This window comes from Chamaea fasciata, unplaced genomic scaffold (genome assembly GCF_029207755.1).
Source record: "Chamaea fasciata isolate MVZ Bird 193981 ecotype frontalis unplaced genomic scaffold, bChaFas1.0.hap1 SCAF_7, whole genome shotgun sequence".
Taxonomy (NCBI): domain Eukaryota; kingdom Metazoa; phylum Chordata; class Aves; order Passeriformes; family Sylviidae; genus Chamaea; species Chamaea fasciata.
The window spans coordinates 52973610-52987926 of NW_027094092.1; the positions used below are offsets into that span (position 1 = coordinate 52973610).

Here is a 14317-nt window from a genome sequence, read left to right on the forward strand (position 1 = left end):
TGCAGTGAAGGAGCCTGAGTTTTTCTTGTTTAAGCATGGAAACCTCAGGATAGACTTTGGAGCCAGCAGTGGAGATACTGACTGTCCCTCTGGCACAAAAGGAGGATCAGGCCTTTGAGGAGCTTCTGGATCTCGCGGTGGATGTGTGGGCATAGCAAGAGGCAGTGAGGGGTGCAAGCACCCAGGGGCAGCTGCATTGGAAGTGGGAACAATATTCCCAGCAGTGGGTGGGGACAGAACATCCCAAGGATGTCAGATGGATAAGCCCATGGGGGCAAATTGCATGTGTCTCTGTCTCAGTGTGAGAGGCTGTGAAGGAGAGGGGCTGTGCCTGTGTACCGGGGAGCAGTCTGTCCTGGGCTCCTTGCAGACAGGTCCAGTCTGCCATGTTTTGCCATCTCCTGGGACAGCATCTCCAGCAGCACCGAGCAGAAGGCCTCACATTCCCCCCTATTCAGAGTCTGCAGTTGCTGGAGTCTATACTTGTTGGACACAGTATCATCTGGAGAGCTGTACCTCGGCATTTTGCGTGGCTGTTGTTTGGTTTGGATTTTCACCCTGCCCATATTCTGTGTTCGAATGCATGTGCCATGAATCCAGCTCAAACATCTCCGCCCCTCAAGGCAGCAGAGTTACAGTAATGTGGGTATGTTTGAGGAAGACTGAGAATTGGCAAGTCAGCAGCAACCTCTGCTTCTCTGAACTCACAGTGCTGAGAAAGTTTGGAGTTCATCCTGCCTTGCACTCATGTCTGTCAAAGAAATCAGAGGCAAAGAACAGCATGCTGCAGGTTTGGTGCTGCCTTGTGACTTCAGAGCCAGCTCATCAGCTGGGACAAGTGAGGGTAGCTGCCCTGAGGCAGTCCAGATGAGCAGGTATTTTCCTGACGTTTTGCCAGTCCTTGATTTCTATCCAGGACTCCACACCTACCTCAGTCTATCTTCTGGTGCAAAAGTTATAGGTTTGAATCATGCAATGGATTTACAGCCTGGCTCATAAGCTGAACTGAAAAATAAAGTTAAAGAAACTCTTCTTGTTTAACTAAGGATCTGTTTTCCACTGTTTTGTAGCTCTGCAATGGAGTTATAACATATTAGGGCTGAGTCTTGGCTTCAGGACTCCACTTTTAGACTTGTATAAAATCACAGTAACACAGGCATCAGACTCATTATTTATTATACAGTTATAAATTATACAATTTTGCCCCCTCAGTCCATAGCTAGAAATCACCACTTCCCACATACAGCATATGCAATGCTTTATTTTTAAAAAATAACTTCCATCTTTCTAAAGAGTAAAGGCAGAGCAAAAAAATGAATTTATGTGACCTATTACTTACAAGCCCACAAAACCATGCGTGGACTCAGCTTCCTCAGGAAAGAGGGCAATTGCAAGGAATTTTGGAGCCAGCACCTTGCCTGATGGAAAGCAGAAGCCACTGACTTCAGCAGGAATGTCTGTTCCTAACTGCAGGGATTGGTTCCCAGAACCAGCTCACCACGAAGCCCAGTGCTGCTGGAGTTGAAGGACGTTCACGAGAAGCAAGCCAATTATTTTCCCCAATTAATAAGGCAGAATGATCCCCAAGTCGTGTTCTATGGCTACAACCACATGGCCACCAGGAATCAAGCCTGCAGGAATACGCCCTGCCTTTGCCAGCCTCGCAGGCTGCTCAGGCACAGGATGTCTCTGCTGACTGGCAGCACTGCCTGCTGTCACCATGGCACAGGGTTCTTTCTCTAAAACCTGTTTCAGGCATATTTTGTCAGGCTCTAACCACCAGGGCTGGCCTTACATGTGCCAGCTGGCTGCCACACCAGGATATCTCGGTCAAGGTAGTTTGGGAAGGGTGAGGCTGGGAGATGACATATTTTGTCCCTGACCTTTTGGGAAAGCTCTGGGATGAAGAGGTAAAGAGAAGAGATGTGGGCATCCTGGGAATAGAGGGGGGAAAGTGTGAGATGGGGTGGGATAGGTGAGGAGAGGCAAGTTGGGATAAAAAGCTTGGGGAAAGGAAGGAGTGGACCACAGAGGATACGGGACAGCAGGAAAGAGGAGTCCCGTCTCCCCATTAGGATGTGTCCCATGCAATGTCTGGGAAGAATCACATATTCCCACCCGTGTTTCTCCTCCATCATCAGCTGAAACCTTCTGGTCCCACTTCTCACATCTGTTGACACTTAGTGGATGGCAGCCTTTCACTGGGACAAACACACTGTTGGATCCCATCACACTTCTCCCTGGTGACCTCTGTACTCTGGCTGTGCTGCTGGCCATGTCACCCCCCAGCTGGGCCTGCTGGGGACTCCCATGTGCTTTGCTGGAACTCAGGAGCAGCCCCACAGATGTGAGCATGTGTGCAAGTGACCTTCAGAGAGCTGAGGTCACAGAGCCAGCCACTCCAGGGGCATGAGGAACCAAGGAAAGCTGCCTCAGCAGGTTTTCCATTTCACTGTTTCCTCAAGGCTCCCCACCCAGGTTCATCTCCATGCACAAAATGGATGGTTCCTACCAGCAGAACAACACCAGAGCCACAATCCTGCTTGGAGACATACCTGAAGCAGCTCTGTGTGGGCCCTAAAGCAGCTTAACTGCTGAGCATAGAGGAAATCAGCCCATTCTGTTGTGCTAATAATGCATTTATATTGCTCCTGGTAGAGGTACCTGCTTGTAACCCAGCTAACCCAGCAAAGGGGATTCCTCTCTCACACACAGCTCTGCTCCCAGTGCAGGTCCCATGTGCAGGGGCCTCTGGGAAGGCAGCATGAAGTCCTGTAATTAAAGCCTGGATCCTAATGTGCAAGTACAGAGAGGCCACATGCTGGCTGGTTTTCTTTGTAGCTTGAATAGTGTTTCTTTAATGTAGGTGGGTTGCTTTTTTGGTTGGAGGGTTTTTCGTGCGTGTGAGAAACATAAATAGGCCTTCATCTTTTATGCATTTCCTTGTGCCTTCCAGACACAGAGCTCCTCTCCATCATTTGACATCATTTCTGGTTTTGAAAGACGCACTTACTAGAAAAAGATATAAGGGTGTTTTCATTGCAGTACATCATATTCACATACATAAAATATTAAAAGCAATATAGATGAACCCAAAAACAATGCAGCACTTTAGAAAATAGTATTAGTCTTTTTCCTAGGTGTTAGAGAATGAGATAAATCCTACTTTGTTAGACATTACAGCCTCCGTGGACTCCCAAGGGGAGTGTGTGTCACACTTAGAGATACCAGGAGGGTCTGTTACGAGGGGAGCAGAAGATTTCCTGCTATATGTATACAGACACAGAGGAATATAAATGTGTGTGTGAGTGTGTATGGATGCTTACAGAGCATTTGTCAGCACTGGCAAGGAGCATTGGTTGTGCCTGCCCCACACCGCTGTCTCTCAAGGACAGAGTGCATTTCCCCAGTACTCTCCCAGTCTGTGCTGGGTCTTCCCAGAGAAGCCCAGAGGTCCCGAAATCTATGGCACAGTGCCATGGAGAGGCCTACAGGACATGGCAGTGAATGGCAAATGTAGCCCAGCAGAAACTACCTGTTTTCCTCTAATGGGCAGCCCCACTAAAGGAGCCCTTCAATGTCCTCCAAACATCCTTGCCCAACTCACTGCAGTCATACTTTGGCCTCAGGTGAGCCGAGGCTTGATCTCAGGTGACTAAAGGTGATGCCTCTGACCTTCAGCAGTGCCTTCTGGAGACAAGAGGCCTTGAGGTCATCTTCCTCATATAAGAAGGCAAAATGGTTTTCCTCCTCTTAAAGGGTATCCTAGAGGCTCAGGACACAATAACCAACTGCAATCCTCACTGAAGCCCAGTGGGATGAGGAAACAAGAACTCAGACCATCCTGGATCACACCCAGTGTGGGACCTAATGTAGCCTCTGAGTTCATTCCTCTTTGTGAGAAGAGCAGATTTACTCTCAGGGATAGTGTCTGCATGTTTTTCCAGCTGCTAGCTCTCTCCCCATCCCTCAGGTCCATGTGCCTTTCCAGTCTGTCACTTCTTCATTCATGTCCACACGTGTGTTCCCTTCCTCCTCTCCCACTGGGAAGCCTGCCACAGCCCACCCAGCTCCTCTAAAGCCATCCTTCCCTTCCCCTCCTGGGGCAAGGCAACAGGAGTCAGCACTGCTCCCATGTCCCTTCTTGCTGGGGTTAAAACCATTTCATCTGCTACTGTAGATATATAGAAGTGCTTTCAGCAAAAGCTGTTTGAAAAGCAGGAGCAATCATGCTGAATCTTTAAAAACCTGCAAAATCCTCTCCATTCTGTTATCTTCCCTTTTTTCAATCTTCCCTCTTTTATTTCCCTATTTCCTATAGAAAAGTTCTTATATTAATAATTATCGGTGTCTCTTTTTCATGGGTATTTGATTCCATATTGCTGCTGACAAAAAAAGGGTAAATATAAAAGGTTCCTAAAGCATTCAGAGTCATACACCCACATGTCTCTCCAATCTTATCTTGCTTTTCAAAGCCAAATGAAAAATCTACATTTATTGTAAAAGTTTAAAACAAATTTAAAGGTCTGATTCCTCAAAGTTCAGGTGGTTCATGATTCAGTAGCCACCAAAGCAAGTAAAACCAGAACCAACAGAAAATATGAAAATCCTTTTACAGGCAGAAAATGTTAATGGGAGAAATGTTAAAGGTGTTAATAGTACCAATGCCATATTCAGTATCTCCTATAAATGGGGAAGGGAATGTTACTGTTGGCAACCCCAGGCAACGACAGGAAGTATTTATTAGCTCAACGGGATCCTATATTTGCAGGGGTAAATCCAGCCAGCAAGAATTATCGCTCTGTTGACAGACTAGCTAAGGGAGAAGGTAGGTGGCAAAGTGGGCATTCGCTGAGGGCAAGGGAGAGGTGCAGAGCCCACAAAAAGCAGCACTCTCTAGGCAAGAGGGTTCTCAGGGCTCTGCCTGCTCAGAGCAGCTCACAGCTGTAGCCAATGGTATTTTTATGAATGGTGAAAGGAAACTTTGGTCCAACAAGTCATAGGAGAAGTACTGGGATAAAAGAGAGAAGAGCAAAAGAGAATAAAAGTAGTGAAAGGTGATTAATGCTATGTAGTTGCAGGTAGATGCTTGCCTATAAATCATGTGATGGTGTGTAACATGAAAAGAAAATCCAAGCAATTAATTCAAAGGGAAACTCCATGACACGTGGAGAAAACTCTTCAGCTGTATACCACAGAGTTGATTTTCTCTGCTCAGAATACCTGCAGCATGCATGGACTTCACTGCCAACAGGGACTATTCATTTATTATGGTTATATAGTGCCAGGCACTTGAAGCAAGTCCTACAAAGCTCTGTGATTCATACAGACCACAGACCTAATCCCAGAACGTTTATTGTCATCAGTGAAAAAAGGCTAAGCTGTGACAGGCACTCTTGGCCAGGAAGAAGGAGAGCTGGTGCCCTGACTATTTTGGGACAAAGACGTCCTGTTCCTCCAAAGCCTGAGCTGGGAGTACATCTTTCCCACTGGGAAGCACCAGCCAGGCTGGCTGCAGGGGCAGCCAGGGGGAACCTGGCCCTCTACAGCAACTTCAGATGCCTGTTCAGATAAATACAGATGCAGATGAATAAAGGACTTGAGTTTATTTTTTGTGCACATTTGAAATGATGATAGTCTTAATTCCTGCTTTTCATTTTGATAATATTAAAGCATTCCTTCTGATTCATTCTGCTCTTCTATGCATCTTGAAAACTGTCCCATGCTTACATGATAAAACATCCCCTCTCCCTCCAAAAGTGTTTCTATGTTCTTGTGTGATGTGAATTATAATCAGGACCGGGGAAACAGCATTAATGTGATATTTTCTCAATACAGTTTGAAGCCATTGATCTTCTACCCTTTGCAGCCATAACACTAGGTTGTGATATAGAAACTCAGGATAAACATGCAAATAAAATATTTCTTCTTTGCTTTTGCAAAGGTTGTTTATGATTATAGAGTTAATTCATTGTTCAACACCCCCCCCCCCCCATGTTTCAGTAGCACATATAATATCGCTGACTTTGTCTGCGTAATTACCAAGGTTGCCTTCCACACATAAGCACAGCAATACAGATGCCTATGATATCCAGTAACTTTTTGGGCAGTGGGGAAGCTCCAAAGAAAAGAAGATGTTGGAAAAGGTTTTGGAAAAGGTAGAGAGAAAGATCTAAGTAATTATAGGCCTGTCTCCTGACACGAGTCCCAGCAATATAATGGAATGACTCATATGGATCTAGATTAACAAAGAATCAAAGGAGGAAAATATCATTAATGCCAATCAACAGGAGTTTATGGAAAGAGACCCTTTCAAACTGACTTGTTATCTTTCACCATGGGGATTGTAAGGTTGAGTGATAAATGTAACAAAGCTGATGTAAAACACTTGGACTTCTTTAAGGCCTTCAACTTGTTGCAGCAAGACATTGTGATTAAGAAACCGGAACAATCCAAAGCCAACATGACACATATAAATTGGTTGTCTAACTAATCATCCCTGAGACACCACCACGGGGCTCCTGGAAGGGTGCTCAGGGCATGGGTGCCAGCCTGGGACCTTCAGCTCAGTGTCCCACCTCAACCATGTATTCAGTCCTCAGTCCTTGCACCCCTTCCCTTTGCTTGCTGGCAGACCCCACTAATCAGCAGTGTTTTCCCAGAGTTGTTTATTTTTTCCTTTCACACCCTGGATGGCCTGCACATTGTGTGAATTTTCAGGATGGCAATTACTTACCGACAAATTTTTAACATCAGGAAAATGCAATACGGTCCCAAAACCCTGCACAATTTGTCCTTCATCTTCACCAACTGATATTATATCCAGAACTGTAAAGAAAGAAAAGGATTGCTGATAAGGTTTGTGGATGACACCAAGACAGAGAAAAAAGGTAAAAATTAAAGGATGTGTCACCACTACCAGCAGACCAGTTTATAAAATTGCATTCAGATGAACAATACACATTTGAGTACAACCAAAGGCAAAAATCACACCTGTAGAAATAAAAATAAAGGGTAGTTTCAATGTAGGAGATACTATATAGAAGGGAAGGGTCAGAGATACTGGAAAGGGCACATGAAACACAGCTGAATGTGTGATCCAGAGTTCAGAGCTACAGTAGCTGAAAGGGCCAAATGGGTTCTTTGGCCATGGCATCAGCTAAATAACCTACGTCATGTCTGTATTTGGGTTTCATGTTATTAACGATTTGAAAAACCAAAAACCGTGTTCACATCTGGTATCCACAGCACAAATCAATGGATAAGGTAGAGATGAATCAGAGAAAACATCCATGCTACTGCTTACAAATTGGAATAGGATGCCTTTTGATAACAGACCCCAAGACTTCAATGTCTTTAGTCTCTTAAGGAGATGGATGCAGGCTGAGCTAGGTCCTGATTTGGAGTAAAAGTCTGACCATCCATGACACAAAACCAGGAAAGTTCCCATAGCTGGAAGATGTCATTAGCAGGCATATCCAGAACAGAAGCAAAGGTTTCTAAAAGCGAGGAGGAACAATCACATGGACAGTCTTCCTAAATTGCTCACTGATTACTTGCCTCTGGTAATATTTAAATAAAAGATACAATCCAAATCAAACACAAGACTTCAGGGCTTGGTTCTGCTAAAACTTTGGAGACTGTATGAGTAACAACCTGGGTCTTCACCTAAAGTGCATTCAGAAAATACTGAGGCTCAGCCCATGTCTGGACCTTGACACACACTCTTGTATGAACAAGGTAGATTTAACAAGTGTGGGCTATACCAATTTTTAGGATAACCTGTACTCAAAAGCCCTGGAATTTATCTTGCTGCTTCAAAACAATTATTTCCCACTATTGCTTGGGCACACCAATTCTTAACCAGAACTTGAAACCATGACATGTTCAGGAGTCATCTATTCTTTTCTCATCATTGTGAATAGAGTCACTAATTCAGTATCAAGAACACATGAAATGGCATAGGAGGCACAGTAACACACCTGATTTAGATGGCAAAGCATCTAGGATGTTGCTTTGGTGGGCTCATGTGCTAGGGATGGAAGAGGCTTGCTATAAAACGCCTATTTTAGATGCAAACATAGTCAAATTCAGAGCTAGCATCACCACCAACTGGCTACTCGTCCTTTGCATTGCCTTTGTAACCCACATGACATCAGGGTCATGGACAGCTAAGGAGGTATTATCAATCCTCTACTTCTCTAAACAGCGACCTTGAGCCAACCCACGAGAGCAATGCCTTCACCTGGCTCTCCGCAGCACTGTGACTCTGTCCTGGAGCTATGATCCATACAGGCATTTGTGTCAAGTGGCAGTGGAGTTAGTGCAGTTCAGGCACTTGATAGTGATCCTATCATGAAGATTCACGTGTCTTGCACCACACCACATGGCTCTGCAGGCACAGCACAGCATGCCTGACCCTACAGGAGGGGAATTAAATGAGGTGTGCAGTTCAGGAACCACCACTGTTTGCTCCTGTTTGCCTACAGCTGAAGCCCAGTGCCTGAACCTCTCCTCACCTGAGGAAGGCAGGGCAGCTGCAGTGCCATGGTCACTCTGCTGTCCCCAGGCACTTGTATGGACTAAAGGGAGAAGTTAACACATGCAATATCTTCTCCCACCTCTCAGATCTTAGTCTCTGCTTGACATGAAGCAGAGAAGGCAGATCTTTTCCCTTTCCATGTTTACTCTGTTGTCAACATCACATTTTATTCTGGCCTTGCAGCAGGTTGCACTTGGGCCTCATCATAATTGAGCATGGACTATTAGTCATGGGTTAATGACTATCAATCTAAACTGATATTTTTGTATAAACTAAAATGATTTAATACCTGGGCAGATTCCCAGCTGGTAAGCACTGTCATAGCTGCAGAACACAACAAAGCACCTATAACAATTACATTAGCTGATTCTCTACTTGTCTCTACCAACTTATGTCTTTCAGTCCTCAGCCTTTAAAGAGTGGTGAGTGGAATACAAATTCCTCAGTCAGTTCTGCATTTGTAATCCTTCTACCAGAATTAAGACTCAAAACCTGTGCATATGAATACATTAAACTTAATCCTTATGTTTTGTCCAGCAATTGTAATCAAGTCCAACATTTTTCGCTCTGACTGCAAATGCTGTTGGGGTCTACTCTGTGCAGTGCAATGCTAAGAGATTCTTAGTGTGGGTTTTAAGGTCCAGAAGAAAAAATTCTAAATTCTTCACCATAGTGATGTCATTCTGTGTTTTACTGTTTTCTGTGAGGTGGCAGCCAAATGCATGACATAAAAAAAGGCACCCTAACTAGCAGAATCTGCTTCCTGTATGTTTTTGAGTCATATTCTCCAGCTCTACTGCCAAAACCAAGTTTTTACAACTGCTAGCATTGTAGCCAGTACAGCTCAAAACACAAATTGCAGGCTATTCTGGCAATATACAAACATTATCATCTAAGTCCCCCTTACAAAATCACTGCCACTATGACTAGTGATAGCACAAGAACCAGAAAGTATGATAGGATTATCAGACTGCTTTCTGAGTTTTCAAAACCTTTATACAGGAAAAGAAATCACCTTCTGACTTGTGAATGCGGTTTAAGTAGTACCTGATAATACACAAAATATTTATGGACAACAAAGAAAGATGAAACTCATACAATCAGCTTTTTTTTTTTTTTTTGTGGCCCAATTTCTAAGAAGAACATGAATACATTTTGAAATCAACTCTTCTGTTTAAATGGGAGAAGCAAAATATAGTAACAATGAAATGTAGAAGAAAGTATCTGCTATGCAATTTGTCATTCCCTGTGCAAGTTTTGCTACACAGTAAAACCAGCTCTAATCAATGCTGTCATTTAATGGCAATAAAATAGCAAAATCAGCTACTGTTATTTTTGTGGTCTCAAGCACTTCTTCAGAAGTTCTTTCTTCAAAATCCCTTCGCCAATCAAAAACGGAACTCTGAAAGATACAGTCATCCCCCACAGCTGCCCTGCTCCCTGTGCCCCTTCCCCAGCCCCTTTAAATTTCGACTGCAAGTATTAAATGTGGTCTTTTTCAAGGGCAATAGTGGAACTCCTACTGTATCAACAGGCCCAGGAATTTCATCTGACTATCTACCATTGTATACTTCAGATTTCATCAGAGTGACTACTGCTTCCACGGAGCAGAAATGCAAGTACGTAAAACACAATGCTAAGTTTAATGCTTCTTCATGCCTGTGCACAGCACTTCCACAGATCAGGACAGGCACACTCCTAGGTGCAAACAGCATTACGTGTACATCTCACACTCTGCCAACCGCTCCAACGTGGGCAGCTCAGCCTTCCCATGCTGGCTGGAGTGCCCACGAGTGCAGAGTGAGAGCACTAGGCTGGGTGACAACCCAAAGAAACCTCTGCCCAATTTTTGCCCTTCTTCTGACTCTGTCAAAACTCAATTACAATTTTTTACAAACATGTCATAAAGAACACATTCTACTGGCAACCAAAAAGAAAAAGATGAACCAGCAGCCCTGTGGCAAAAGCAGAGTCAGGAGATCTGGATACATTTCCTGGCTTTGGTTTAGACTTTGTGACTGACCTTCACAGGTTAGATATAGACAAATCCCACTCCCTGCTCTGTGGAAAGGGTCCTGCCTGCTTCCCAGGGAGAGTGGCTCCAGTCTGAGTGTGTATTGTCTGAACAAATACACACATGGATGTGCATGTACTCACAGAAATACAAACATTTGCACAAGGGGTGAGTCCTGAAATCCAAAATTCCTGTCATTAATATAGAGCAAGACATCAGCTAAATGAGAGAGCTAGGAAGGAAAATCTGCAGGTCAGATGTTGTGCAGCATTCTGTAGTCCTGATGACGAAGTAACAGACATACAATTTTATTCAGTGGCATTCAAAGGCCATCTTTCCTTGCTCGTGTCTCTAAAACCAAGGGAAATACCACCTACATGGTAGGATGGATTTCAGGGCTGAGCTGGCAAATATATATGAGAGCCATAAAGTTTGTCAGAGAAACTCCACTTAAGAAATACAAAATGTTACTGCTAGGCTGCCAGATCTGCAGATATGCCAAGTTTCTACAAATCCCACCAGACCCAGCATTTTTTTTCCTACAGAAGTTCATATTTTTTTCTGTTAAAAGAAATAAAAACCAAACAGAAATAGGTTTGGGTTTAAACCACCTACATACTGAATATACAGAAGTTATTCCTCTTTCTTGTTTTTCATTCATAATTAGACCTACTCGTGACTATACCAAGATCTTCTTTATAGACTTTAAAAGGATTGTGCAGAGTAACTACTGGATATGCAAAGAATGTTTTGATAGCCCAGGCTTCCACGCTTCTTCAGCAAATGAGGCAAGCATCAAGCTGGTATGAAAATGCAGTGCTGTGACACTGTATGGGTATCTGATGGCACCAGGCGAGATCTGCCAACACCAGCCTCAGATCCCTGCCAGGTGTGAGCTCCCTTCTGCAACACACACCATCCTCTGGGCTGGGAAAGCCCAAGAAAAGCAAGGACATGCTTTGGCAGATGGCCCAAGGACAGAACCCTGAACACGGATGACCATTGCTGGACTACCCATGCCTGTGTCCCTTCCCCTGGCTGTGAGTGGGCAGTGGGGTCTGTCCCCTTCCCTAGCTAAGGGCTGGCTCTGTAGGGAGATCTGCCATTTCTCCAGGCACTCTGCAGCACCATCCCCTCTGCCCCAAAGCCTGAGCTCCCCACCCCACCTCATACTGCATCTCCTCCCCAGGAGGGCCGCAGCTCCCTAAGAGCCTCTTGGTGGAATCATAGAATCAGAGACTGTTAGGGGGATGGAAAAACCCAGTGCCACCCCCCTGCCATAGGCAGGGACATCTCCCACTAGAGCAGGTTGCTCAGAGCCCCATCCAGGCTGGGCTTCAACACTTCCAGGGATGGGGCATCCACAGTTTCTCTGCGAAACCTGTTCTAGTGCCTCACCACCCTCATGGTAAAAAAATTTCTCGCTAGTATCTAATCTAATTTTTCCCTCTTTCAATCTGTACCCATTAGTGTTTGTCCTATCACTACAGCTCCTGACAGAGCATCCCCCTCTAGCCTCCCTGTAGCCCCTCTCAGACACTGGAAGGTTGCGGAGTTCCCCACACAACCTTCTCCTCTCCAGGCTGAACAGCCCCAACTTTCTCGATCTTTGAAGGGGAAATGCTCTAGTCCTCTTAACAACTTCGAGGTCCCCTCTGATCTTGCTCCAACAGTTCCATGTCCTCCTTGTACCGAGGACACCAGAACTGTACGCAGTGCTCCAGGTGGGGTCTCATAAAGGCGAACCCCGCTCCAAGCTGCGCCGCTCCGGGGCCGCTCCGATCCTCGGAGGACGCGGAGCCGGCGGCACAGAGGGCAGGGCCGGTCCCCGGGAGGGCAGGGGCCGGTGCCCGGAGGACGCGGGGCGGCACGGAGGGCAGGGCCGGTCCCCGGGAGGGCAGGGGCCGGTGCCCGGAGGACGCGGGGCGGCACGGAGGGCAGGGCCGGTCCCCGGGAGGGCAGGGCCGGTCCCGGCCCCGAGGCCCCCGCACACGCCGGGCGGGGGGCGGGACCTTCCGGTTCATGTCGGCGCTGGGCTGGCGCGGAGGAGCAGCGCGGCCATCTTGCCTCGTCCGGGAGCGGCGGCGGGGCGGGCGGGGGGCAGGCAGGGAGGGAGCGGCGGGCGGGCACCCACCGAGCGTCCGCAGCCCGCGGGGCGCCGGCCTTCTCGGAGCCTGGGGCGGGCCGCGATGCGAGCGGCGGCACGGTGAAGCGGGGCCGCGGCGGGGGAAGGAGAGGGCAGCCCCCCGGGCGGCGGGCCTGCGCTAGCCGTGCCCCGGCGGCAGCGGAGAGAAGCCGGGCTGCGCGGCGCCCCGTTGCCGCCTCCTCCCGCCCGCCCTGCGCTCACCCCCTCCCCCCCTGAGCCGCTCCCTCGCCGCCTCCCTTTCCCCGGCTCCATCCCTTCCCTCGGCTCCATCCCCTCCCCGCTGGATGAGGCGGCCCCCTCCCCGCTGCTGACCCCTGCGGACCCCGGCTGTAGGATGAGCCCGAAGGACTCGGAGGGGGCGAGGCCGCTCCGCTCCCCGAGGAGGATCTAGTGGGGGGGCACCGACGCGACGCCGCCCCCCGCCAGCCACCTCGTCCTTCATGGTGGCTCCCTGCGACCACCATCTCGGAGCAGACGCGCAGCCCGGGGCCCGTGTGTGTGTCTGTGCGCGCCGCCGCCGCGGCCGCCCGAGTGAGGGAAAATGTCCACTCGGACTCCATTGCCCACGGTGAACGAGCGCGACACGGAGAACGTGAGTACCGCGGCCGCGGGGGACCCGCCGCACCGCGCCGCGCCCGGCCCCGCCGCGGGGGCATCGCCCCGCGGGGCGCTGTCAGCAGCCGCCCGCCGCCTGTACGCTGCCCAAATTGCCGATTTATTCTGAACTGATTGTTTTTTTAACCCCTCCACAGCACGGTTCGCCGGCTCCGTGGCGTCTGCGGGCATCCCTCCCCTTCCCAAGCCCTGTGTCCACTGTTTAATTCCCCCTTTACTATTTGAGTGTCGCAGGGTGGCGAGGATCGGGTTGGTTATGTCCGTAACGGGAATCCACGGTGGGGAGGGGAGCTCTGGGGGGCTGTTGCCTTCTCCTGAAATGCAAACTTACTGCTAAAGCACCCAAATAAACCTCTGGTAAACAGATGGGAATAATTCAGCTTGGCTAGGGGTGGGCTAGGTGACCTAGATAATAGGCCTCTTCCCTGCTTAATTTGCAGGGTTCTCGATGGTAGTGACGCTGTTAGGCAAGTCACCTGTTCAGATGACATTAAAAGGGTTTCTTTATTGGAATTATCCTTCGCGCAAGGGAGCCTGTTCCCTTCACAACGAATACCCCCTCTTTTTTTTTTTCTTTTTTACCTTGACAAAGACAAGGTTTAGGAATTGACACTTTATTTACAAGATTAAGTCAGTTACAAAGGTCGTATGCTAAAGGAAGAAAAAACAAAAAAACGGAAAGTAGTCCTATCACATGAACATACAGCAGCAAACGAAGCTGAAGCTCGGTAGGAGACTCCCTTTCTGCAGATAGAAAATGTGTTTCTCTTGAGTTAGAACTTACTTGATCCTTCTGTATCGTGTCTAACCATTTTCTGCATGGGCTCTGACATGTCCCCAGATGATAAACAGAAGGGAGTTGTCACTCACTGTAGTCTAAAATGAGTTGATCGGTGAACTTTGTATTCAGCTTTTTGTAAGGGCTATCTGATAGATTCTTTACAAGATAGACGCTAAGCTTGATGGAGGAAACTTGCCTCTTTTTTTTTCCTTTTTTTTT

General features: G+C 47.4%; 1 protein-coding gene across 12 annotated transcripts in view; it reads left to right on the forward strand.

Annotated features, from left to right (window-relative positions):
• The first annotated feature begins 12624 nt into the window (after positions 1-12624).
• The window catches only part of MARK3 (microtubule affinity regulating kinase 3), a 62347-nt gene continuing 60654 nt past the window's right edge, over positions 12625-14317 (forward strand). For 6 of the 12 annotated variants that reach the window (XM_066188873.1, XM_066188877.1, XM_066188874.1 and 3 more), the window contains exon 1: positions 12626-13294. In XM_066188873.1, coding sequence (XP_066044970.1) covers positions 13244-13294 — 51 coding nt within the window. In that variant the 5' untranslated portion in view covers positions 12626-13243. Of the gene's footprint in view, positions 13295-14317 lie in introns of all 12 variants that reach the window. The other 6 variants (XM_066188880.1, XM_066188882.1, XM_066188881.1 and 3 more) reach the window with 3 other exon arrangements.